This window comes from Oryza sativa, chromosome 4 (genome assembly GCF_034140825.1).
Source record: "Oryza sativa Japonica Group chromosome 4, ASM3414082v1".
In the NCBI taxonomy this organism is placed as follows: Eukaryota; Viridiplantae; Streptophyta; class Magnoliopsida; order Poales; family Poaceae; genus Oryza; species Oryza sativa.
The window spans coordinates 34,368,006-34,393,069 of record NC_089038.1 but is presented as its reverse complement, the minus strand read 5'-3'; the positions used below and the strand labels follow the sequence as shown (position 1 = coordinate 34,393,069).

The 25,064-nt window shown below is 42.7% G+C and overlaps 5 protein-coding genes across 7 annotated transcripts; 4 read left to right on the top strand and 1 right to left on the bottom strand.

The window, feature by feature from the left end:
* The first annotated feature begins 190 nt into the window (after window positions 1–190).
* Window positions 191–3,973, top strand: LOC4337306 (uncharacterized). The gene is made up of 6 exons (XM_015778255.3): window positions 191–1,107; window positions 1,884–2,047; window positions 2,219–2,457; window positions 2,536–2,735; window positions 3,245–3,370; window positions 3,471–3,973. Exons 1-6 carry the CDS (start codon window positions 325–327, stop codon window positions 3,567–3,569), a joined length of 1,611 nt encoding a protein of 536 aa, XP_015633741.1. The 5' UTR covers window positions 191–324; the 3' UTR covers window positions 3,570–3,973.
* Window positions 3,974–11,511: 7,538 nt separating this feature from the next.
* Window positions 11,512–13,019, top strand: LOC107275471 (WUSCHEL-related homeobox 1-like). The gene is made up of 3 exons (XM_015779885.3): window positions 11,512–11,995; window positions 12,097–12,218; window positions 12,299–13,019. The coding sequence occupies exons 1-3, from the start codon at window positions 11,611–11,613 to the stop codon at window positions 12,659–12,661; spliced, it is 870 nt and encodes a 289-aa protein (XP_015635371.2). The 5' UTR covers window positions 11,512–11,610; the 3' UTR covers window positions 12,662–13,019.
* A 615-nt stretch (window positions 13,020–13,634) lies between these two features.
* LOC4337305 (U11/U12 small nuclear ribonucleoprotein 25 kDa protein) lies at window positions 13,635–16,382 on the bottom strand. 2 transcript variants are annotated; one of them, XM_015780794.3, is made up of 4 exons: window positions 16,045–16,382; window positions 15,828–15,933; window positions 14,385–14,484; window positions 13,635–14,061 (listed from the first exon to the last, which is right to left on the bottom strand). In XM_015780794.3, the coding sequence occupies exons 1-4, from the start codon at window positions 16,304–16,306 to the stop codon at window positions 13,966–13,968; spliced, it is 564 nt and encodes a 187-aa protein (XP_015636280.1). In that variant the 5' UTR covers window positions 16,307–16,382; the 3' UTR covers window positions 13,635–13,965. The 2 variants fall into 2 exon arrangements, with proteins under 2 accessions (XP_015636280.1, XP_015636281.1); XM_015780795.3 differs by having other exon boundaries at window positions 15,828–15,912.
* A 97-nt stretch (window positions 16,383–16,479) lies between these two features.
* Window positions 16,480–18,574, top strand: LOC4337303 (PHD finger-like domain-containing protein 5B). The gene is made up of 2 exons (NM_001419913.1): window positions 16,480–16,696; window positions 17,966–18,574. Exon 2 carries the CDS (start codon window positions 17,983–17,985, stop codon window positions 18,313–18,315), a length of 333 nt encoding a protein of 110 aa, NP_001406842.1. The 5' UTR covers window positions 16,480–16,696; window positions 17,966–17,982; the 3' UTR covers window positions 18,316–18,574.
* A 466-nt stretch (window positions 18,575–19,040) lies between these two features.
* LOC4337302 (zinc finger CCCH domain-containing protein 30-like) lies at window positions 19,041–24,422 on the top strand. 2 transcript variants are annotated; one of them, NM_001419912.1, is made up of 4 exons: window positions 19,041–19,426; window positions 22,693–22,902; window positions 22,988–23,112; window positions 23,198–24,422. In NM_001419912.1, the coding sequence occupies exons 1-4, from the start codon at window positions 19,367–19,369 to the stop codon at window positions 24,210–24,212; spliced, it is 1,410 nt and encodes a 469-aa protein (NP_001406841.1). In that variant the 5' UTR covers window positions 19,041–19,366; the 3' UTR covers window positions 24,213–24,422. The 2 variants fall into 2 exon arrangements, with proteins under 2 accessions (NP_001406841.1, XP_025880556.1); XM_026024771.2 differs by having other exon boundaries at window positions 19,085–19,426; window positions 22,698–22,902; window positions 23,198–24,420.
* Window positions 24,423–25,064: the final 642 nt, after the last annotated feature.

Genomic DNA, 25,064 nt, shown 5'->3' with positions numbered 1-25,064 from the left:
TTTGCCACTTTCGAATGAAATTCGAACGAAATCGTGAATCTGACAGGCGTACGAGTGCTCCAGCGTACAGGAGGCAGCTGCCGATTGGATCCCGCAAACCTCGCGCCTTTTCCGCGATTCAGCCACGTACACGCACCGTCCCCTTCCTGGGCTCCTCTTCGTCTTGCTGCTGCAGCTTTCCTTCTTCTCCACCCCCTCGGATCTCCAGGAGTCGATCGATTCTCTTCTCCTTCTCCCCCAACTCTCCACCTTCCACACCCTTCGGCGACACGCCGACGCAGACAGCCACCGCACGCGGCGGCGACGACAGCAACACCGGCCACCATGGGCGCGTCCACCTCCACCAGCAACCCGTCACTGGAGGCGCAGGAGCAGGAGACCCTCGCGTCGGCCTCCCTCGCCCTCCCGCTTCTCCGCGCCGCCTTCTCCCGCTCGAACGGTTCGCTGGCGGAGGCGCTGTCCCCGCCGCCCGCCGCCTTCCGATCCGACTCGCCGCCGGTGCCCCCGCGCTTCCACGACCTCGTCGCCCGCCTCGGCCCCGCCATCGCCTCTCTCTTCTTCTCCGACGTCGGCCCCGCGGGGGACGCGGCCGGCTGGCTCGGGTTCCTCAGGGGATTCAACCGCTGCTGCGCGCGCGTTCCGGCGTCGCAGTCGCTGGCGCTGCTCCTCCGCGTGTACGCCGCGGCCTGCGCCGACGCGGGTGCTCCCTGCGGCCTTCAGTTCCACCCGGACGAGGACGGCGCCGGTGGCGAGGGGAAGGTCGTGGGGGAGCTGGCGCCGGGGGAGATCGCCGTGTTGCTCTGGATGTGCTGGGTCATGGCGTGGAGCGGTTCGGCTCCCGGGGTTTCGGGTGGTCAGGAGGGAGGCGGCAAGGGGGAACCCGTGTTGCTCCCGGACGTGACGCACCTGGTGCTGTCGGCGCTCGTGTCGGCGGGCGCCGTCGCGGATGACGCTGGTGTTTGGGGATGGGAGGTTTCCCGTGGTGGGAAGGGGGTGAAGGTCCAGGAGTTCACGTCTTGGGTGCTGTCCACGGCTGCTGGGCTTGGCAACTGCCTCTCGCGGTATGTGCAGGAAAGGTTCCGGTCGTGCGCAGCTGATCCAGTAGAGGTAAGCAAGCTGCATTGCAGAGTCAGTAATTTACTGTGAAAGGTTAGCTGCATTGCCTTTGTTTTGCATAGAACATGGATTTTGAGAACCAGACATATTGCATACTTCAGATAAGTGCAAAATGGTGGGGGATCTTCAATTGATGTGATTTTGCCATGTTTTCATTAGTTATGCTGTACTCCCTCTATTTACTTTTTCAATTTAACGTCCTCATTAAAAAATGATGGAAGGGATATTAATCTTAGGTGTTCTTTAGTAGATTCATATTTGATGACACATTGTCAGTTGTGGGAGAACTAAATTATGTAGTCAGATTCTGTTTATTCCCAGTATGCAAATTATAAGAAAAATTCTGGGATGCTTAGATTCAAAATGAGTAAATGACTGGTAAGAAGACAAGGATGCTTAGAGTCAAAATGAATAAATGACTGCTAAGAAAACATGCCATTTCTTCTTTATATCTGATAGTTCAGGGTGACTAAAGAATCCTACTGAGGATGTCCAGGCATAATGGTGTTTGGTTAGTAAATTGCTCTGGTGTTTCTGATGTGGCTGGGTCTTTACTGTAACAAAAAGATAAATAAGTCACAAAAACTTTTGGTTTGCACTTGGTTTTAGTAGTTTGGAGCTCCTTTCTGTGATGATCATTGTTTTGCTACAATGATGAAGCTTTATTTATTTTACCCATTTTATTGGAGGAACCAATTAGATGGCATATTAATGATCATTAAGCTTCAACCAAATGTTTGATCTTAGACGTTGATTCTTACACGCAGGAACGTTCTGTTTCAACTGGTAACACGTCATCTTGTAACCCTGACGTATATTTGTTAACACGTGGGAGGGCATGGGCAATCTCTCTCAGCCTCAGAAACACATTGAGTGAAAAGTTTTTATCAGCATCTGTCATTGGAATGGATACAGAAGACCTTCTTTATAGGTTACTCCTTGTTCTAAACATCTGGTGACATTTTACTCGTTCTTATGTTTTTTTAATGTTTCTATTGAAGGCCGTAAACTTCTAAACTGTAATCAATACCAGATCAATTCCTATTATGGTTTTTCATTACATTTTGGTAACTTTTAGCCTTTACTGAATACATCTCTGCAGGTCGTCAGTTCATGGAAAAGGGCTGAGCCGGTTTTGGTCTTGTGTTGAGGGATATAAAGGACCAGTGCTAATTTTACTCTCAGCTTTCTCTCGTAGTGGTGGTGACAATGTTGATACTGATCAAAGATGGGGCATTGGTATATTAACCGAGGAGGGTTTACAGAACAAAGACACCTTCTATGGTAGCTCTGCTTCCCTGTGCTCCACATATCCAATATTCCGCATGCTCCCACCATCTGGTATGACTTGTGCTGGTCATTTCCTTTTTACCACAGCTGATAGTAGCTTACGGCCTTACTGTGCCTCTGACCTAGCAGGTAAGGAGAAGAATTTCATATATTGCCACCTACATCCTCAGATAAGGGTGTACGAGGCAAAGCCAAAGCCTGTTGGTTTAGGATTTGGTGGAACGATTGGAAATGAGAGAATCTTTTTAGATGAGGACTTCTCTAAACTTACAGTTCGCCATCATGCTGTTGATAAGACTTACCAACATGGCTCCCTCATTCCCAACCAGGTGAATTTTTGCATGTACTAGTCATTACAAATTATAACCTGATTGTGCTGTGAAGTTTTTTAGGTAGGAAATCTGAATCTGTTTTGTTCCTGAAATACAGTTTGTCAATTAGTTGGTAGCAGAAGCAGAATGGGTTTTCAAAATGTCGTTGTAGTGCCAAGGGAAGTAATAAGATTGAGGCAATGGATGATTTTTCAGTTGAGTAGTACTGACACTAAGCTAAAAAGAATTCACAAATTAGAAACTGCATCCTGTTTATAATTTACATAAATTACGAACAACACTGGTAGCCATGTAAACTGCCTTTTAGGTTTCATTTTAATAGGGCACAAGAACACTTTGCCACTTTCCTTCCCTTGTAAGGTCTGGAATGAATTGTAGTAGCAGTATGTGTTGTGAAACAAAGAATTCATGAACTGATATCATCTGACCTCGCTTCAGACAAATCCTGGCCTTCGATTAAATGCTAGCAAAACATATTACTCTACACTCTGTTTCTTTTCATGTAGGGTTATTTACCTGTTGAGGCTTCAGTACTTGATGTTGAAGTATGGGGCCTTGGTGGAGAAGCAACGAGACGGCAACAGGATATGTACAAGAAGAGGGAGGATATTTTCTCAGAGCAGCGAAGAAAAGTACTAATCAAAGCACCTAAATCTTTTAACTACTAACTATGCTAGTACTGTTAAACGTGTGACAGAAATTTTAATGACTGTCCCCTATTTTTGTTTTCAGGTTGATCTCAAAACATTTGGCAATTGGGAGGACTCTCCAGAGAAAATGATGATGGACATGATTTCTGATCCAAATGCAGTTCGACGGGAGGACCGTTGAATACAATTTTGGACTATATGTTTATTATAGCTCATTATCTAAAAAATGTTTATTATAGCTGCCTTAGTGCCAGTACATATCTGGACATGGGAAATGGACGATCTTGAGGTTTCATCTTTCTTGTACCTTGGAGATATATAGAGGAGTAGGTGCACATATTTGCTCCATTTGATGTTTGGGCCATTTGACTGGGCAACACGTCATGTAAGTATTGAATTGAAAAGAGTCTTGTATACAGAATATCGGTCTACAACGGCATAGAGCTTCCTTTCTCATGCTCCCCTTGTTTTATGGGAATCGATAGCAAACAAATTTGTATCTGTATTGTAAATTGTAGATTATTCCCGTGTCCAGACTATCACACAGACATGGTAATTTCCGATTATCTCACATCGGTTTGCAAACGGCCTGGTTTCTCGTTAATGTCTGACGGTTCCCTTGGCCGATTCATCCCGGCTCCTGCAGTATCATAGGCTCACGTTATCAGTATCTGTTAAACCAAACTACATTTTCTCGAGTTCTGTACATATGCTGAAAGGTGCTCCCTCCGTGGCTTCATCCAATTTTTTTTTATTTCTAGCTACAAAACTGGACAAACATTGAGTTCATAGTTAGAATTGAATTTTTGGACCAAGAATGTAGCTGGTAATAATATAAAAAAGCTGAGTTTGCCGGCTTATAACTTCTAATTTATTTTCTAAATTTTGTAGGTGCTTGTTTTCAAAAACTAGGTAAAAATTTAAATCGTTTATGACTCAAACAGTGCATAGGTTTGGCCCGTGTCTGTTCCAAGAGAGAACAAGGATACCTTTGCAGCCATGATTGGGTAGAAAGAACACACACACAGTTACACATAGTACGATGGACGTGACGAGACAGTACGAGATAAACACACACAGAGCGGGAGCTAGCGGTAGACCATATGCCTGCTACTAGTAGCAAAAGTACGTGCAGGCTGCTGCTGCTGCCCTTCCCCGGGTTGTGCTGTTCATTTCACAAACTCTGGTGCAACCACTGGCCTGATCGATGATCGATCGATCGGATAGTACAAAAAATGTACTAGGCATGCATGTTCAGTTTCACCGACCAATTGCCCATCAACTACCGCGGCGGCAACAAATTCTCTGCCCGACCATGATTTGCCCGGAGACTCACCACCCCACGCCATGTTGGTGGCTGCTACTCCCTCCTGTGGTCCTGCCTGTCGGCTCCTTAATCTCGAGAGCACACATTCCATTTTCCACCTTGGGCAGACATGTCCCTTCAACTTCAACTTGTCCGTGCTCGCTTCCACTGTAGTGCATTCATTTTGCACACCAAAAGTTCCTAGTGAGCAACCAATTCAGATCCTATATGGTGGAGTATTACAATTTACACATGTAGCATTTCTCACCGACATGTGAGCCCGAGGATCTATGCACCCACGTGTTAGTGAGCAGTACTACAGCAGAGGACCCTCACTTAGAAGAACCACATTTTTTCTAGTGTACCTAGATATGTTTTTCAAATATTATCTTTATCCTAAAATAATTATTGTTTAAAAATAATTATCATTTTATACTAATTTGGTATAAAGATTAAGGTTTTAAAAATATAACCATAGGATATACTATATTGAATAATGTACTCCATCACTATTTACTCCTACTAAACAACATATTAATCTTTATATTTTGCAATAGTGGGAGTATTTTTATCATGATCATGGATCGTACAGTTTGGATCCAAAAACTTTTTTTTTAAGTACGTGTCTCTCGCCTCGCCTTCTCTCTTATATCCTCGGTAAAAAAATATTAAATTCTATCTATAAATCTGGATAATCATTTATCTAAATTTATTGCTAGAATCTTTTTTTAACGAAAAGAGTATCCAACTAGACATTAATATGAGATGTGGAGATCACTATCTCCTATTGACAGGTTTATTGTATCTGCCCCTCGTTTCTCCACCACTCCGACGTTGCCCTACCCTGGCTAGCTCTGATCACCATGCCGCCATTCCATTCATGCTACTCGTACTCCCAGCTGCTGCCGATGGCAACCAAGGGTGGCGCCTTCTCCGACCTCCATGCTACTGTAGCTAGCAATTGGCAATGTAGCATGCTGCAAGCTTCTGCTGGCTGCTGCTGCGTGTGTGAGATAAGTACTAGCTTCTGCTGCCTGTGTGAGATAAGTACTAGCTAGCAGTAGTGATCTCTATAGAGAGAGCAGCTGAATCTTTTTCAGATTACACTGAAAGGTAGACGTACGAGCTGTGGTATAGAGAGCAGCTGAATCTTTTTCAGATTACACTGAAAGGTAGACGTACGAGCTGTGAATAGACGTACAATGTACAGTACTCTCCTACTACTACTACTACGATGGCTACCACCAGCTTATCCTACTACTTCTACACTGTAAAAGCAGAAAAGAAATGATACGACACGAAGTAAATAAAGATGGATCTATGGGTCGATGGACAGGCGGCGGCAGCAGCGCAACGCAGTGGACTGAAAACCGGCTGCTAGTAGCCCCCTTCCAACGCTACAGTAGCTTTTCTTCAGTGATAGCTAGCCTCGGGAACGTATGCTTGCATGAATACGATCGCCATACGCCTTGGACAAGAGCATGCATGATTGGCTCACTGAATATAAACACAAACTCCGATCGATCCTGTACAAACTCGCGACACTGTTTTGTTTACGGTTGATTCGATAGGTGCTTTTCTCTGCCTGTCTTCTGGTCGAGTTATTCCACTCCCCTTTCTGCAATCCTCACAAAGTTTGATTTGTTTTCCCCAGCTGATCTCTTCCTTTTCTTTTTTAATATACTACCTCCATCCTGAAATAAATTAATTTTTCACCCATACATATCAATATACGAAGGAAAAAACTGAAATATCCTTCACTTTATCAAATATTTGCTACTAAGTTTTTAGGAACAAATAAATTGAAGAAAGAAGTAATTTTGGTATGAAGAAAATAGTTACTACTCAGTAATGTACACCAAATACGGTTGGAATTTCATATAGACAAGCCAATGCAGCAAGTAGCCATGAATGTGTGTTTGGATACATGCAATATGACGGTATTGTATTTTGTTTTCGTTGCATATTTCATTTATTTCTTCGAGTAAATTGGAACCATGCCATTATAATTTTCCCTTCTTCATTAGGAGTATAGCTGATAGCAAGAGTAGCAAGCAGAAGATTCTTGTAGCCATGTGTTTATGCAGCCGAACGGCTACGCTGTACAGCACAGCTTAAAACGCTGTAACAAAGGTCTACCGAACAGGTCCCATGATTACATGAGTATATTAGTTTCTTTGATTAAATTAAGTGGAGTTATTTTGAGACGGAGTTAGCATAACATTTCTTTGAACACACCCGAAACTTGTTACCCTCTACTCCCTGTGTATCAGTTTGGATAGTTCCTATGAGTATAACCACGGGATCCCCGTGAAACTTCAGTTAACCGTAGCTTCAGCCCTGGTACTGATAGCAGGAGCAGCTAGCCGGAGTAGCTAGAGCTTTCATACTGCCTTTCTTCAGTCACCGTTTGCCTGTCTTCCAGTTTCCATGTGGTGCCACAGAGATGTTGTCCACTCCTCTCCCTATCATGCAAAACAAGAAGCACTTGATGGCTGAACTGAAGTTATACACAAGCTCTCTTGCAGTTGCAGCTCACAACACATTCAATTCGCACACCTCTCTCAATCTCTCTCTCTCTCTCTCTCATGTAGAGAGAGAGAGAAGGCTGCAGGAGGGCATGCAGAACAGAGCAGGCCCTTAATAGGAAGAACCTAAGTTCCTTAGGGACAGATAGGTACAGGGGAGGAAAGGGGGAAGAGAGAGACAAGTTTCTATAGGGCAATCATGCTCCTCTTTCTGATCACTGCAAGAAGAGAAGAGGAGAGGAGATCACCGAGAAGATATCACAAGGTGTCCATCCGGGCACAGCCATGGATGCATGTGTTGTTCTGTGTCCTTCTGTTGGAAAGCAAGAACCAGCGTGCCCTTTGTCTCTCTAGCTGCTTGCTGCTTGAATTGCCATGGACACAAAATTGCACCATTGATATGGAGTGAAAAGGGCTATGAGATGAGATGGGATCAGGGAGTAGGTTCTTCTCTTGACTGACTCGGCGTTTCCCATTCTGTAGAGATTCGTCATACTCCTCCATGGTGAACCAACCGGTTGATCGATCTCTCATCTCTCCTCATGTGATCTGCTGCACTGCACAACAGGGGCCGGGGTTCAGTTCAAGTCAAGAGTTATGGCGAGGTAGCTGGCTGGAATTGCTGCTAGCTAGTATACTAGGGTTCATGCATGCATTCTTGTGAACTGTGGCGGTCACTATGTGAACTGTAGCGGTCACTGTGCCGGGGCGGCGCGTGCCGTGGACATGCTTGTATGAGGCTGTGTTGAGATACAGACATTGGATCCAAACTTCGGTTCTTTTCCATCACATCAACCTTTCATACATACATAACTTTTCAGTCACATCATTTCTAATTTTAACCAAAATCTAAACTTTGCGCTGAACTAAACACAGCCTGAGTATAGGCACGAATAAATTGTAGGAGGTTCCAATAATCAAATAAAACCGTGAATGCAAATTAAAAGAATGGATACATTTTCCCCTTTATGCTCCCGTCAATTGATCACTTGCCACACGTTCACAGAGTGAGTATAATATGTAAACTGTTACCCCACTCAATTGAATTGATATTGAATTAGAAGAGAGAGAAGAGATCACAAAGCCGGATGCAGCACAAGGTACAACAGACGTTACAAGATAAAGAGATATGCCGTACTAAAGGTTGTTGTGGAATGAGCGGAACCCTAGGGTTTTCTATTCCTCGCTCTCGCCGGTGTTAGTGGTTCTCAAATCCATCCTGCAGGAAGGCCGGCTCTGGTCATCGGCGGGTACCGCTTTGTTTGGGGGCCTACTAGGAGCTTAGTGGGGTTCCCTCCACCACAATCTCCCTCTATATGGGAGCAGCTTCTCTCTTGTAGTTTAATCTCAGTAGTCTTTTAGTTTTTCACTTATTTTTCATGTCCCCCGGCGATGACCTTTTTGGTTGTTGCGTTGTGTACTTGAAACTCTGCTTTTTTCTAATATATTGATGTGCAATCTATTTGTAATAGGATGTGTCACATCCACCTAAAATCCCTTATATTATGGGACGGAGGGAGTATTTAGCATGGTTGCATTCCCAACACACACTTTCATAAGAGAGTTTTTTTAGTTAAAATATTTGTAATATTCAATATGGAAGCTTGAGTTCACAATTGAAAAGTTTCATGTGATCTAAGGCATTGTTTAGTTCCCTTCAAACTTCTAAAAATTACGTCACATCAAATATTTGGACACATGCATAGAGTATTAAATGTGGACGAAAAAAAATCAATTACACAGTTTGCATGTAAATTGCGAGATGAATCTTTTGAGCATAATTACGCCATGATTTGACAATGTGATGCTACAGTAAACATTGCTAATGACAAATTAATTAGGCTTAATAAATTCGTCTTGCAGTTTATAGGCGGAGTATGTAATTTGTTTTGTTATTAGTCTATGTTTAATACTTCAAAATATGTGTCCGTATACTTAAAAAAAAATTTGGCACACGAACTAACACAGCCTAACTTGAAAGCTTTGGTTGAAACTTGAAAGTGCTAAAGTGTGTGCTGGCAATTCGTCTGCACGTACTAAATTGCAATTCTCTTGTTATAGCTAGGAGTATGGTTATACCAGCAAACATAATTTAGCCTTTTGATGAGGAGCACCTATATATAGTACCACATTCCGAGTACCTTTAGGATAATCTATATTGAAAATATCCTAATACTAGTATTATCAGTACTAGTAAAAAATCTTAATTGTTGATTTATGAGTTTTACAAATAAAAGATAAAATATTTTACAGCAATTAAGTGGTAATAGTATAAATAGATACTACAATCCATAATACGATCAATTAAAATTAATTATACTACTAATCATAAAGATCATTGTAAAACATCTCCAGTTCGGCTGTATTTAAATCCAAAGTTTGGATCAAACTTCAGTCTTTTTCCATCACATCAATCTGTCATACACACAACTTACATCATCTCTAATTTTAACTAAAATCCAAACTTTGCGCTGAACTAAACACAGCCTTCATATACATCGACCACACTGAAGTTCATCAAAACCGTACGTTCGTCAAATTTAAGAAACATAAAACAGAGGATATATGCACCACTGCATGTAAGGCAATTGCACAGAAAACCTTGTGCTAGCTGGATCGTATGCTACAGTAGACTGCGTAGGATGCATTGGTACTGAAAAAAAGTTTTGTTCAGAATGCATGCAACCGCGCGCCTACCAGCAGTCTATTGTGTCCATGAACCAATCATGACAGAATATCCTCGCGTTCCCGAGGGAGAAAAATCGAACTGAATGAAGCTAGAGTTTACACGAAATTCGAATAAAATAATCCAAATGAACTAGGAGTATATGTGCATTCATATGTGTATTTGGTTTCCTTCTAATATACTCCATCCGTTTTATAATAGTCATAATAAAAAAAAATTAGATGTATATGACACATCCATCCAAAATCTCTTATATTATGAGATAGAGGGAGTAACACCACGTAAATCCATCTTATGTCGTTACAAACACCCTTTTATTCTTATAAGTAGTTAAAATAAAACCCGTATTTTAAAAGTTTTAGAGGGTGTCTCGTAAAGACCTGTTTTTGCGTGTGGTTGTGATGTCGCGCGCGCCTAAAAATTGTTTCAACTGTTTACAGATATTTGGGGATAGACGGTTGCTACATCCATATATGAAAAATACATTTTAGCTGTTTGCAAAGACTTTCTGTAGTAATGTGAGAGTTCAAAAAAGAATATGGGTATTTGGTACATGGAGTATAGAAGTCAGCTAAACCTCTATCTTTCTTTCCCCTGCGTACCAGGCTACCAGTAGCTTACATTTCTTCTTTGTAATTTCTCTCATCAAAATGCAAGGTTGAAAAGGCTATATACCTACTAGCTAATAGTATCTCTCAAGATCAAAACATTGTCGAATCACGGATCAAAATAACGTCAGATTTCACCATTCAAACGCAGTACTGAGGCTATGTTTAGATGCTACCCTAAAATTTTTCATCATATTATATCAAACGTTTGAACACCTGTATGAAGTATTAAATACATGCTAAAAAATAACTAATTGCACATATTGCGACTAATTTGCGAGACGAATCTTTTAAGCTTAATGACGGATTAATTAGGCTTAATAAATTCATCTCACGGTTTACTGATGGATTCCGTAATTTTTTTTGTTATTAGACTATGTTTAATACTTTAAATGTGTATTCGTATATCCGATTTTCGATGTGACACGGTAACAAATTTTACCCTTGGATCTAAACACAGCTATAAAGCACCGGACGAACTGGATTATTTTCCCTGTCAATCTGATCGACACACACCTCTCATAACGTAACATTATTCACAGAGAACTGAAAACACAGGCAAGTTTGAAGAAGCAACATGGTACCAACTCTCACATCACAACCACAAACCATGCCACCACCATGGTTGCCTCCAAATACAGCTCAATGAAAGCATCAACATGCATGCTCTCTCTCTCTCTCTCTCTGTGTATGATGAGAGAGAAGGCTTGCAGCTTAGCTAAGGATCGGAGAGGAGAGGAGAGGAGGAAGAAGCGATTGCCATAAGGAGGCGCCTGCATGGTAGTACGCCCCCTTGCGTAGTCCCCACATGCCTCTCTTCCTTCTCCTACCTCGTGTGTCAACTTCACTTGTCCATCTCCAAAAGATATCCATGATTCTCCCTCAGAGCGCCCCAACCTATATCACCCCCCCTACCTTCCATAGCTCCCCTTCCCTAGCTACCTTCACTCCATCCTTCTCTCCTCCTTATAAACCCTCATGTCCCTCCTCCACCCAGTCCAAGGCCACAAGCCCTTTCTTCCTCTTCATCTTGATCTTGATCCTCTTCTTGATCTTCTACTTCTTCTTCTTGGTTTCACTTGGCATCCGTTTCCATGGATCACATGCAGCAGCAGCAGCGGCAGCAGGTGGGTGGAGGGGGAGGAGAGGAGGTGGCGGGGAGGGGTGGTGTGCCGGTGTGCCGGCCGAGCGGGACGAGGTGGACGCCGACGACGGAGCAGATCAAGATCCTGCGGGAGCTGTACTACAGCTGCGGCATCAGGTCGCCCAACTCGGAGCAGATCCAGCGGATCGCCGCCATGCTGCGCCAGTACGGCCGCATCGAGGGCAAGAACGTCTTCTACTGGTTCCAGAACCACAAGGCCCGCGAGCGCCAGAAGAAGCGCCTCACCACGCTCGACGTCACCACCACCACCGCCGCCGCCGCCGACGCCGACGCCAGCCACCTCGCCGTCCTCTCCCTCTCGCCTACAGCAGCTGGTACGTTGCTGCGTCATGGCTAATTCCGATCGCTGCTTCCCTGCTAAGCTGTAATGCGCGAGCCGGCGCCGAGCCGCCGATCGATGCTTCTGCGTGTGCAGGCGCGACGGCTCCCTCTTTCCCGGGCTTCTACGTCGGCAATGGCGGCGCCGTGCAGACGGATCAGGCCAACGTCGTCAACTGGGACTGCACCGCCATGGCAGCCGAGAAAACCTTCCTGCAGGTATGATCACACGTACTACTACCTCCTCCAGGTGTGTGTGAATTCACCATGCAAGAGCAAGCTAATGTGCAATGCTGCAGGACTACATGGGCGTGAGCGGCGGCGGCGGCGCCGCCGCGGCGGCCCCGACGCCGTGGGCGATGACGACGACGACTCGCGAGCCCGAGACGCTTCCACTCTTCCCAGTCGGCGGCGGCGGCGGCGACGGCGCGCATCGTCACGCCGGCCACGGCGGTTTCCCGTCCAACTTCCAGCGCTGGGGTTCTGCTGCTGCTACCACCAACACCATTACGGTCCAGCAGCATTTGCAGCAGCACAACTTTTACAGCAGCAGCAGCAGCCAGCTGCACAGCCAGGATGGGCCGGCAGCAGGCACATCCCTGGAGCTCACTCTCAGCTCCTACTACTGCTCATGCTCACCTTACCCTGCAGGGTCCATGTGATAGAGCTGTTTTGCCTTCATGCCATGATGCCAACTGCTTGATGAGAAGAACAGTGTGAGTGTTTCTGATTGAGAGAGCAATGGTGTCCATGTCCTAGCTACTAGAGAGCTTAGCTAGAAGGAAGCATATATAGAAGCATGTCTGAAAGATACTATATTTATATAGCTAGGGAGTATGCAGCATTATAACATGCATGCTGCCTGTAGAATGCAGTGGTCCTCAACTGGTAGTGCACTGCATGCTAAGTTGCTACTACTAACTACACTAGTGGCTGGCTGGTTGTGATGTGTTTGGGCACAGTTGTGTCAAACTTGTCTCTCCCTTTGATGGCTTCCAGCTGAAGGAAAAAAGTTATCTATATCTCTCTGTCTGTCTGCTGTTTACTACTGCCTGGTTGCTCATGCTCATCACCTGTTGAGATTTTTCTCATTCCTTTTTTCAGCAGGAGTATAATTTTCGCTTTTTGTACTGCCAGTTTCTTGTTTCAGAATTCCATGTATAGTAGCAAGCCTGGGACCACTTTGGTTGAACTTGAATTGTTGGCTAGTGTTAGGAAATGGTCAGCCTTTCCAGTGTGATCATCACATTTACTTCTGCAGTGTTGGAAATGCTCTCGCCTGCTCACGTACACACATTCTCGCTTTATGCCTTTTTCATATCTGATGATCAGACAAAGCATATCGTCGCAATAGCTGTTAGCACAGTGAAGAAATGCAAGTTTTTCTTCGATAGAGATATTAAGAGAAAACTTATATATATATTTTTTGTTCGATAGAGATATTGTACTATATACTATGACCCTATGAGCTGCGATTATAAAAAATGAAAATGATCCTGAACATTTCAGAGCTTTCTGAAACAAACAAACAAAAAGTATAGTAGGAGTTCACTCATAGATTAATTACTTACAAAGCCTAAGAAGCATTCACAACCTAATTACTTGAACTGAGAGCATCATTTTTAAGATCAAACATAGCTGAGGAATTGGTTCCATAATATTACCCCCTCAAAAGATAGTACAAGTGAAAGATGTATTACCACGCCTAAGTCCTAACTACTGAAAACTTACATGACTGAAAGTAGCTACAATATAAGAACATATGAAACGCTTGCACGATCTGCTCTTGGTTCTAAAAAAAAAAGATATTACAGCTCTTTTCCAGCTGAGATTATCGAAGAATTTCAGAACAATGGTTTCATGCTACATGCTTCCCTCATGTCAATAGAACTGAAGGTTGGCCACCTCTTTGTCTCTGATGTGACCATGCTGCTCCCCAACACCAGCTCAAATAAACAAGATGGGATCACATTTTCCTATGAAGACCATGGAAAAAGCGGTGTTTTCTTCTTCTTGAGTGCTTTCGATATACCCTGGACATAACGTGCGGCGAGAAATAAACCTAGATTGACAGAACATAGAGATGAAGTCAAACAGATGTGTGCAGTATCCTCAACTGTGCACACTTTGTAAGTAATATAATAAGTATTACTAGTAAGTAATATCCTCAAACAGATGTGTGCCATGTAGGTTAAACTGTGTCATATCATCAAATAAGACAGGCGCTCAAATTTTGTACTAGAATGCAAAAAGAAAAGAGAAACAGAAAATAAAGGATATAACTCCCAACAAGCATATGTGATTAAAAACATTTAACAGAAAATTGACGAACATTATGGTTAATTAAAGCGGATATACTCTGGTATTCTTCAATAAAAGAACTACCTTGGAGTTATTACAAATGCCATTAGACGAAAGCACGGAATTGTCATCTATCAACTTCTCATTTTGATGTGTCAGACAGTAGTTATCCCAAATATGCTTCCTGGAACAAAGAGAACTAATATTACAGAGGGCATACATAACAATAAAAATGCATAAATCAGATTTCAGATGTTCACAATATCCTTAACGGTGGGAGATATCGACAAACAACATGTCCGTGCATTTCAGTTACTATGTGTAGGGAACAGATGGAAACATGGAGTTTGCGGAACGGATTCAGATGAATTATGAAACAAAGAGATCGATGAACATCTAGCTCACATATAACGTATTCTGTGGGCTGTGGCTCAAACCTGAAGCAAACAAAGAGTCAGCCTATTCAGGATAACGTATAACTCTTATATCAGCTATTCTGTGGGCTGTGGCTCAAACCTGAAGCTAAGTTTCTGGCTAAGGCTGTGTTAGCATCAGGGAGACAGAATCTCAAACTAGTTCTATGGCTACAATTTCAACACAACATGTTATTTCGTTGCTTCCTTTAAAATAAAACGCATTATTTTGTTGTCACTAGTCATCTGGTAATGCAAATGCTCTGGTTGTACAGAAGTAACAAAAGTTACTCCTTCCATAATTTATAGTTTAGCTTAACAAACAGCCATACTTGATTCCAGGGATTGAACTTACCCCCAGCATGTCAGGCACCATATATGCAAATTTAGTGGTAGTAGTGTTGGGATCTCTTTCCAGTGATCACTACTTGCTAGGTAAAAGAAATGCACAAGCATAATCAGCAGAGAAGTGTGATCCTTGACAGGGTAGGACAACAGGACTGAAGCTTCCTAAAATTAAGGAAATATGATTATACCTGTGAAGGGATCTGATAGTTCTTGAAAAAAAGCCATAAAGAAAAATAGAAACCTAGAAGGATCAGCACGATCATGATTATAATTTACTTAGTTTCAACTGACAAGTAATAAGATATGGAGGACCTGTCTATAACCTCAACTAAATGGGCTTCACTCATTATGCATACAGATTCAGGCCTACAAAAGTTGAGCTCACCAATTTGCTGTAAGATCAACTCAAAATCAAAACAAATTTCAGCTTGGGTTCATATGGGGTTTGAGCTAAGCTGCAACCCTACAAGGCTGCAACTCAAATCAATCTCATATATCCTGTGACTCTCACTCTTTCAGCATATATACCCCATGACATCCTTATGCACAATACCTCTGGATTGATCAATACGTTGCTCTAGTCTCCCTTGTAGGAGATGCTAGACAGCGAAATTACATTGCAAATGTTTCAAAGATCATTTAGTGATCAGGACAAATAAGGTTACCATGAGTGAAAGTAAATGGTATTCATCGCAGGATATCATCCACCGTAGAAAGGAGAAACAATTTGCAATCATCACATTGTTTAAAGAGATGTGGGCTTTACCATGAGATATGACGATGGCCCATCTTTTCCTGTTCAATCTCATCCGTCTTCTTCCTGATAGCCATCTTCAAATCCTTGACAGTGGCTGTGTTCAACATTGCAACATCTTTCACACACACAAAGAAGACATTAAAACGTCATACGATTTATGCAATCTACTAGTAGATGCAAATTAACCAAACAGGCAGTGAAATGTGGCATTCGAAGGGACCAGTACCGAAGGAGGTGCCATCCAGCTTGACGACGGTTAGCCGCATGGCGCTGCCGAGCTCGAGGTTGATCAGCGTGTCGACGTCGGCGAGGGAGGGCTTCCTGGGCACGTCGGCGAGTATGGGGTCGTCGAGGAGGGCGGCGAGCATGGACTGTAGCTTCGCCTGCTTGGCCTCGCTGCTCTGGTAAGCCGCAACCTCCTCCGGCTTCGTAGAGACCGAATCCGTCGCCTCCTCCTCCGCCGCAGAGAACGATTTCCCGGGGTCCATTGCGTTTCCGCCGCCGCCGCCGCCGCCGTGGAGGACGAACTCTCGCCGGCCAGTGCTAGTTGGGCCACGAGCGTGTGGCCCATTGTAATTAATTGGGCCGTAGCGTTATTCCTGCGGCTGCGCGTTCCAGCCGTTGGATTGGATTCTTGAGCAATCTGGACGGAGATCCTCTCGTTTGATCTGTCTCTCTTCCGCTCCAAATCCCCCAAACCCTTCGTCTCCGCCGCCGCCGGAATCGGGCCTCGCCATCGGAGTGGCGGCGAGGAGTTGAAGGCCACCGACCGCCGGCTTCGACCACGCCGCCTCGTCCTCGTCGGATCCGCGACCAGAACGCCGCCACCTCGTCGTCGGTTCCTTCGCGCAGATCGCCGCCGCGTCTCATACTCTTCGGTATAGCAAGCAAGCTCTCAACGCCTCTTTTTTTGGGTTCCCTAATCTCAATCTGCTGCTTGGATTGCTGAATTAGTGAATAATGCTGGGCTTCGATGGTGGATTTTCTGTCGGTTGTCGGCTACGGGGCTGATCCAGCCCCGTTGCCATCCCCGGGGAGGGACGCGCCGAGTAGAGCAGCTTGCGAAGTGGTTGCGGCCTTGCGGGGAGGGACACCGAGCAGAGCGTTCTTGCTTGCTGGTTGGGCTGCCAATCTCTGGCTATCCGTGATCTTTGATCCATGAGATTCTGTTGCTATTCCTTCACATGGAGGTTTGTGTTGTACTTTGGGCGAATTCGGATGGATGTTGGATTAGGCAGGGTTTTAGAGAGCTTGGGTTAAGAATCCTGCTTACTGATGCACAATAGAATTAAGGTGGGGATTAGAATTTGCTAAGCTGAAGGTTTGAGATCAGGGGGCCAGCACTGCTCCTTGGTTAGCTTGTTAATTTGATGATGAACTACTAGTGATCCTGTAGCATGCATCTCTGTTTTGCTCTGTATACTCTTGTTAGTGTGATTGCAAGGTGGTTTTCTTTTGCTACTGGGCAGTGTACTGTTGATTCAAACCAACTCATGTTCAGGCCACCTTTAGCTGCTACCCCGTTGTTTAAGTCATCCCCTCCTCATGTCCAGGTTGCTCCCAGTCCGCAGCCACCTCTTCCTCCTCACTGCATTGTGTTCCCTAGGTGACCTTAGGCCTTCCTTGCTGCTACCTCCACCTGTCTCTGATCCCGAGTCCTGACCACCCCCTTCCTCCTTGCATTGCCATGACACTCTTTTGAGATCATTGGCTGCATGTACATTTCTGTCTTTGGCTTTGGTGCAGCTTATCAGTAAATTCGCATGCCAAACTTGGTGGTTGCATATTGCAGCACTAGAGTCGATGGAATGACCTGGTGACAGTATGGTTAACTATATTTTAAGGTCTAACAAAACGGAGTGGTCCTATATCTAGCAGTTTCTTTCAGTTAGTAACCCATTTGTTCAACCATGAGTATTTATTGTTTTAGAAATTGTTCTGTTGATGTGCCTGTTAAGTTCTTCACTGGAAAGTCTGTAATCAGCATTGCTTCTCTTACACATACTATGCCCAAAGATCATAGAGTTGTTCGACCAACAGCTGAATAGTATACAAATGGATTTTTTTTTCTGCTTGTTTTTTCTGTTAGTGATGGACCAGCATTGCTTGTTTCTGATATATATTTGCATTCTGCTATGGTTCCACAGGTTAGCATTCGACAGCCATGGCAAAGCATCATCCTGATCTCATCATGTGCAGGAAGCAGCCTGGCATTGCTATTGGTCGTTTGTGCGAGAAATGTGATGGCAAGTGTGTCATCTGTGACTCGTATGTGCGCCCATGTACGCTTGTCCGAGTCTGTGATGAGTGCAACTATGGTTCCTTCCAGGGGAGGTGTGTCATCTGTGGGGGGGTCGGCATCTCAGATGCCTACTACTGCAAGGAGTGCACTCAGCAGGAAAAGGACCGAGATGGATGTCCCAAGATTGTCAATCTTGGAAGCGCCAAGACCGATCTCTTCTATGAACGAAAGAAGTATGGTTTTAAGAAGAGATGATCAGGAAGTTGGATTTGTCTGGTCCATTTCCTCGCTGTGTTTTCAGTCGCACTGATATGGTTGTTAAGGACTTAAGGCGGACATCTTTGTATTCTATGGAATATGGTCTAGATTCTTAAGGCTGCATGTGCAGTACGTACCTGATGTTAATGACCATGATTGTTGACATGAGATGTGAACCGAGATACTTTTAAGTCTTATAATTATGTAAGCCACTGATTGTAGGGAATAAGTGAATGCTTTAGCTGTTCGAACGACCTGATATGGTTATCAACTGGGAAGCAATGATACTTATCTAGGAGCTGAGATGCAGCTGAGGTTAGGATACAGGTTGTTGAAGTCAGGATAAATGTTGTTGAAGTCAGGATACAGGTTGCTAGGAATACCAACCTAACTCAAAATATATCCTTCAGTCATTATCCTCGTTGGATGGATGACAGAGTTCTTATCTGAAACGTCTCCTGAAACACTGATCTAATCCATTTTAAAACAACACGACGAGACGGTCACCAGAGTCCATGATTGAGTTCAAGAACGAAACCGTCAGGCACATGACCTGCCTCCGTCACGGACAAGGGTAACATGGTAAACACGCAAAGCGTTGCCTAGAAGATCCGGAGAAGTTTTTTTTTAAAAGAATAAACCGCTAAACTAAGCAGCCCAAAATAGCGCGGAAAGAGAGCAGAAATTACAAAAAAAAAAAAGAGAGAGAGAAAAGAAAAGCAAATCGACGCGAAGAAATAAGGGCAAAGCCGCCGACGCGAGAGCCAGCCCATCCGCCTCACCACCTCCCGTCCCTCTTCCGCTCCAAATCCAACCCTCCCCTCGGCCGCTCCGCTTGCGCCGCCGCCGCCGCCACCGGAGCGACGGCGAGGGAGGGAGTGGGGAGAAGCAGGAGGAAACCCCAAACCGTCCCGATCTCGGGGTCGGGAACCCGCCGCCGGCTTTTCCGCTCGTTCGTCCGTCCGTCGATCGCCCGCCCCACCCTATCTAGGGTTTCCCGCGCTGTAGATCGGATCGGTTCGGATTGGTTGCTTGGGTTTGGAGAGTAATGATGGGGTCGAGGCGATCCAGGCGCGTTTCATGGGCCTCCGGAGGCAATCTCTGCAAGGTACTGTGATAAAAACTTGCCACCGCCACGGCGAGGAGACGGATTCGCTTATCCTGTATCTCCCAGTTTTGTTGCGGAGATTTGCATCGTCTCCGTGCAGTGCATTCGTTGGAGATTGTTTTGCTCTGCTAGCTCGCTTTCTACCCTTGATTTGCTTTTTGATTTAGTCGCCTTTTGTTCAAACTCCGCGAAAAATACGATCAAATACGATCTCTCAATTTTTTTTCAGTGGTAAATGTGTGAATGCTTACAAAAAAAACGAACATGCTATTCTCAGTTTGCAAATCCATGAGCAGAAGAATCGACTGAGATGGATTTCATTCTGCCAATGATGCAGAATTTCTATGCTGAATTTGCAGCGAAAAAAAGATGGGGGAACCCCCAGCAAATATCAGTACCGAACCACAATTAATACGCAGATAATGAAACAAAAAGGACGATAACAACATGATACCTGGTGCATGTAAACTATCATTCTTTTGGGGAATATGTCCCATTGGTGTATCATTCTTTTGGGGACAAAATATGTCCCATCGGTGAAGCAAGATTTAGCCATTTGATCTTCATCTAGAAAATTATGTACCAAAGAATCTTTTTTTTTTCATATTCTTGAGTGGAAGGACTGCATGCTTTAAGATTCTATTCAAATTGTATAGCCAGATAATTTTAAATGGCATTTGTTCACAATTTTCGTCTTAGGTTTTTTATAATTTTTATTCCATAGGTCTATACCAACTTCTGTTAGTGTTCACATGTAATGCTGAATTTTATGCCCTAGCAGGCAGCAAGCACTGCCCTAAATATGAATGAATTTGGGGCTTAGATTTTCAATAGACACCGAATGAGTTTGGGGCTTAGATTTTCAATAGACACCGAATGAGATTGGGGCTTAGATTTTCAATAGACACCTGATGCAAAGCAGGTCATGTCTCTGACACATCAGTATGCATGATAGGACGTGTATTTGAGAAATGTCTCATTATTTACCCTCTATAACTCGAATACCATGAATTGTTTAGCTTGCAAAAAATGCTGGATTTTTTTTACTTTTTTTTTTACCTTTAATTGACTAGGCATTACATATATTTCAGAATTGTCATATATTGGGATGAAACACAAGCAATGTTAATTTGAAGCATGTGACTGTTGTCTAGGTTCAAATTGTTAACTTTTATATATTAAAACCTAATCTAAAGGATGTTCTAATGTGTTAATAGGATACAAACAAAAATAATTCAAAAGTATGGCTGTTTATGGTATAATATATTGGATTGTGCTTCATTTTGGGCTCAAGAATTGAACTGTAGCACTACACTCAATAGTAATGTAAACATTTAATCAGGATTGTGCTTCATTTTGGGATCAAGAATTGAACTGTAGCACTACACTTAAAAGTAATGTAAACATTTAATCAGGCTATCTCGCTTCGTCTCATTTTGACCATTTCCTGCCATTAATGACTCTAATAAACTTTGATGATTCAATTCAAAGTGTCCTATAGAACTTAATGACCAATATATCATTTTTAACATATTAAGCTATGTGGAGCTTATATCACTTGTTAACACATGACTTTAAAGGATGAAAGTAAGACATGAAACAAATATTCTATGAGTTATATGATTCATCTCAACCTTTTTTTGCTTTGAAGTACAAAGAGTGATCTCTAATTGATTCAGCAATTCACAATAATCTCTAATTTATTCAGCAATTCACAATAAGCTCATGAGATACTAAAGCATTTATTTCACCGAAACCAAGTAATCAGCATATGCAGTAAGCATCCTTCAAAGGCCACGTCTATATATATGTAATCACACATGCATGTTGCTTCCATGATTGTTATATCACCAGTATTTTTTTTAGTGATATCAATACCATGCTATGTTGTGATAAGTCCAGAGTCCAGAGTTGGCTCCTTGTTCCACTCATCCTTATGCTATGTTGTGATAAGTCCAGAGTTGACTCCTTGTTCCACTCATATCCTTTTTGTACGTATGGACGGATAACTGACAACCGTATGAAAGTGCATCCATATCACCAATACAACACTCCTTTTCCCCTTGCACGTGCACCTTTCTTTCTTCGTGCTATAATGGTATTCATTGTTGTTTTTTAAATGGATCAACAATGTGAACAAAATATTCCTACTGCCAATCCAGCTAATGAACAGCTAAATTGGTATTCATATCTTAAGTATCCTGTTTGTGAGATGACATGTTAGTTGCAGATTTACATAGGACTGAATGAAGTACTTTCCTCGAATCTTGATTGCTGGTGCCTGGTAGCTGATATGTTATGGACTGTGAAATCTAAGAAGTTAATATGGATTTGCATATACAACGTGTCAAATCATGTATATATTATCTGAAAGTTGATTTTAGCACTTCACATTGGCCTTGAGTGTTTAAATTGTACAGATTGCGGGAATAAAATTTGGCTGATGGTTTAGTAGTACTTTGAATAAATGATCAATAGTAAGATGGTATTAATTGTAAGAGATTTTTATTGGTGTTCTAGAATTTTGAAGGATGGTCATAGTCTTCTGTTAAGAAACATCTTAAAACTAGTCAGCAATTGTGTTTTGTGGATTCATACAAGCTGCAATCTGCCGGCTGTTAGAATGTATGTTAGGAAAATTAAAAGAATAAATAGTTGAACTGCTGAAGTAGCCCTGAAATGGCATTGAAGAGGAAGGGTTTAGTTCTTGTTTCTTTTCATCTTGTCTTGGATAGGCATATAAGATATATAAAAGTGGCATGAAGGTATTAAACAATCCTTTTATTTTACTGGATAATAAAGAATGGTTTTAACTATCCTGGAGGCAGGTAGGTGCTAAGCAAGTGATTGAACATTGGATGGAGTTCTTTCAAAAAAGAAAAAAGAACATTGGATAGAAACTAGCTCCTTGCTTTGTTTGAGGTTAATGTCTGTCACAAACTGTTATCATGCCTTAACATTGTGAACCCTCCTAAAAAAATTATTCTTTTTTGAGACTTCATTGAACTATACATTTTGGTAGTCAGCAGAAGATTAAATTTAATCTGAGCTGAAGTTTTTATCACCCAGCATTATAGCCCTTTTGATGATACGATGACCAAGTTCTTCAAATTTGTTATTTGGCTCACAGAATGCTTCATGATAGTGAATCATCTTATTGCCCATGTTCTTCGGACTTGATTGTCTCGTTTAATGTTTCTTGTGTCACTAAAGCATTGTAATAAATTATAAATACTGAACAACCTTGTATCATGTGTTTGTGTCAGGTAAGGCTTTTCCTGTCAGAGGATTCCCCCTCTCAAGCTGGATTAAGACCGCAGGATAATCTCCAAGCAAAAGGCTCATGGTTACTGCATGCAGCTGGCCCAAGCTCAGATGATTCCTTGCCTCCAGGCTTTGAGTCATTGCCGCCAAGCAATGACCTCAAAATTGACATGTCTCAAATCCCCCTAATTAGGTGGAAATGCCCCCCACATGTAAGGCTCACAGTTACTGTTGTGTTGGACAATAGCAAGACAAGTTCAAAGATTACTGAAATTCCCAACACTCTCTTGATTGCAGATAGTATTGGAGCAGGATTGGCATATTGTTGCTGGAGAAGAAAGTAGGGAGATTGAAATTCAAAATGAGAGAATAAATGGAGCGCTTGAGGCAATTTACCCACGTCCATCGAACATTCCGCCAAAGTAAGCAAGCTCCTTTTTTTTCATTACAAGTTCTTCAGATGTCACATACCATTTTTTATAATGATTTTTTTGTGTGCCAATCCAGCCCATTTCTTTCTCTTGATGTGAAAGATGCCCATTATGACGATTCCAAAACCCTGTTGGTTCCTTTGATCCCTCTTGAAGATGATGATGCATCTGATCAATTGGAAGGACCAACCCTTGATCTACCAAGCCATTACAACATAACAGGAGTTTCAAATACTCCTGTTTCCGCTGAGCAACAACCACCATGTGGTGGTGCTATAAGTTCTGGATTCACCATTGAGCCTCAGGCTGCAGTCTCAGCAACAGTCACTGCAATTATGCAAACCATACAGAGTAATCAAAATGGGAGCATGGCTGACCAAAACGGGAGCACGATTGACCAGGAACTACTCTTCAAAATACTAAGTGATCCTTCACAGCTTCAGAGGTTAATGAAAGAATGTGGCCCAGTCAGACATGAACAATCAGCTAGTAGTTCTGTTGTTGCCCCATTGGTATCAATCCCACCACCCCAAATAACTGCAAGCTCTCCTGCCCCCTTCTCTGATCATGTCGGAACCTTTCATGGCATGAATCCTACCCTGCCGCCTCCACCACCAATGATGAATCGGCCACCTTCAACCATTCCTTCAGTTGCTATGAATCATCCACCAAGTTCAAGCCCAGCAATGAACTTTGGAAGTGCCCTGCCAAGTTCAAGCCCATCAGTGAACTTTGGAAGTGTTCCAGGGAGGGGTGTCGGCTATTATAAAACCCTCATCCATCAGCATGGAGGGGAGAGACTGGAACAACCATTTGAGCAGCATGGAATGCAGTTTGGTATGTACCGCCAACCTGGTCCTCCACAAAATGGCGGTATTGATGCCATGAACGGTGCTGCTGCTATGGTGAGCAGAGATGGCAAGGTGAGGCCGATGAAACCGTGTGCATACTTTAACAGCCCGAAGGGTTGTCGAAATGGTGCTAGTTGCACATTCCTACATGATGCGTCAGCCCCAACAAGAAAAGATCATCAGAAGCAAAAGGGATCAAAAAGGATAAAATTAGACAACACAATGGGCGGTCGAAATTGAGCTGAAGCCGCCATTTAATTTTTGACTGTTCTTTGGTTCATCTATCATGGATCAGTAAATATTACTCCGTTAGCTCTTCCATTAGCCTCCTTTTTTATGTTCGTCGAGGAGAGGAGATGTTCTGAAAGAAAGCAAAATATTTCATGATTGATTGGTGCTCAAATTTTTACTGAATCAAGTTCGAGCTCGATATCTTGTTCTGAATTCACTAATTCTGTCTCTAGTTGTGACAGTCGGTTTGTCAGTGAAACGTCGCACTCTGCAAATACTAGTGCACGGATGAAGCGTAGTCTTCTTCGCATTCATTGTGCCAGTCTATTCTTAGGTGATTCGGTGATTTTTCGTGTATTGCTGCATGAATTACTAAGTAATTTTTAATATATTTTTTTACAACCAAGATAGAAGTAAAAAAGAAAAAATAATAAAATATAAGGTGTATCAGTACTTATCATGAAACAAACAAATGATAACCTAATATGAAACATATTGATAAATATATGTTAAACATTATAAAAATGATAGATAGATTTGTTAAAATATTATGCAAATGATGTGACGGGTGATGATTGGATATGTTTGTATGTTAATTTGTTGAATTAAATAAATTGTAGATGATGTTGTATGCTTGCATGAGGTTAAATATGTAATTATTGTTAGTGGGTGATGATGTAGCATGGTTACATGTTGAGTTTTAGACTTAGTGGGTTATAATTTTATAGATAGTATAGATACATACTCTTTTTCCATATTTCGCTAACTTGTAGTAAATTTATGATAAAACTATATCAACATCTATATAAAATGTGTGTTGATAATGTATTTTAGTTGTCGTTATAGGTGTTCATAGGTTTT

Bases quoted from the DNA above. Each gene is read 5' to 3' on its own strand.
- LOC4337306 (XM_015778255.3), top strand. From the start codon at position 325: ATGGGCGCGTCCACCTCCACCAGCAACCCGTCACTGGAGGCGCAGGAG. The intron at 1,108-1,883 runs GTAAGCAAGCTG...TCTTACACGCAG, and splicing joins GCGCAGCTGATCCAGTAGAG to GAACGTTCTGTTTCAACTGG. The intron at 2,048-2,218 runs GTTACTCCTTGT...ACATCTCTGCAG, and splicing joins ACAGAAGACCTTCTTTATAG to GTCGTCAGTTCATGGAAAAG.
- LOC107275471 (XM_015779885.3), top strand. From the start codon at position 11,611: ATGGATCACATGCAGCAGCAGCAGCGGCAGCAGGTGGGTGGAGGGGGA. The intron at 11,996-12,096 runs GTACGTTGCTGC...CTGCGTGTGCAG, and splicing joins CCTCTCGCCTACAGCAGCTG to GCGCGACGGCTCCCTCTTTC. The intron at 12,219-12,298 runs GTATGATCACAC...GCAATGCTGCAG, and splicing joins CCGAGAAAACCTTCCTGCAG to GACTACATGGGCGTGAGCGG.
- LOC4337305 (XM_015780794.3), bottom strand. From the start codon at position 16,306: ATGGACCCCGGGAAATCGTTCTCTGCGGCGGAGGAGGAGGCGACGGAT. The intron at 15,934-16,044 runs GTACTGGTCCCT...TGTGTGTGAAAG, and splicing joins GCTGGATGGCACCTCCTTCG to ATGTTGCAATGTTGAACACA. The intron at 14,485-15,827 runs GTAAAGCCCACA...TCTTTGTTCCAG, and splicing joins GGCCATCGTCATATCTCATG to GAAGCATATTTGGGATAACT.
- LOC4337303 (NM_001419913.1), top strand. From the start codon at position 17,983: ATGGCAAAGCATCATCCTGATCTCATCATGTGCAGGAAGCAGCCTGGC.
- LOC4337302 (NM_001419912.1), top strand. From the start codon at position 19,367: ATGATGGGGTCGAGGCGATCCAGGCGCGTTTCATGGGCCTCCGGAGGC. The intron at 22,903-22,987 runs GTAAGGCTCACA...TCTTGATTGCAG, and splicing joins GGTGGAAATGCCCCCCACAT to ATAGTATTGGAGCAGGATTG. The intron at 23,113-23,197 runs GTAAGCAAGCTC...GTGCCAATCCAG, and splicing joins CCATCGAACATTCCGCCAAA to CCCATTTCTTTCTCTTGATG.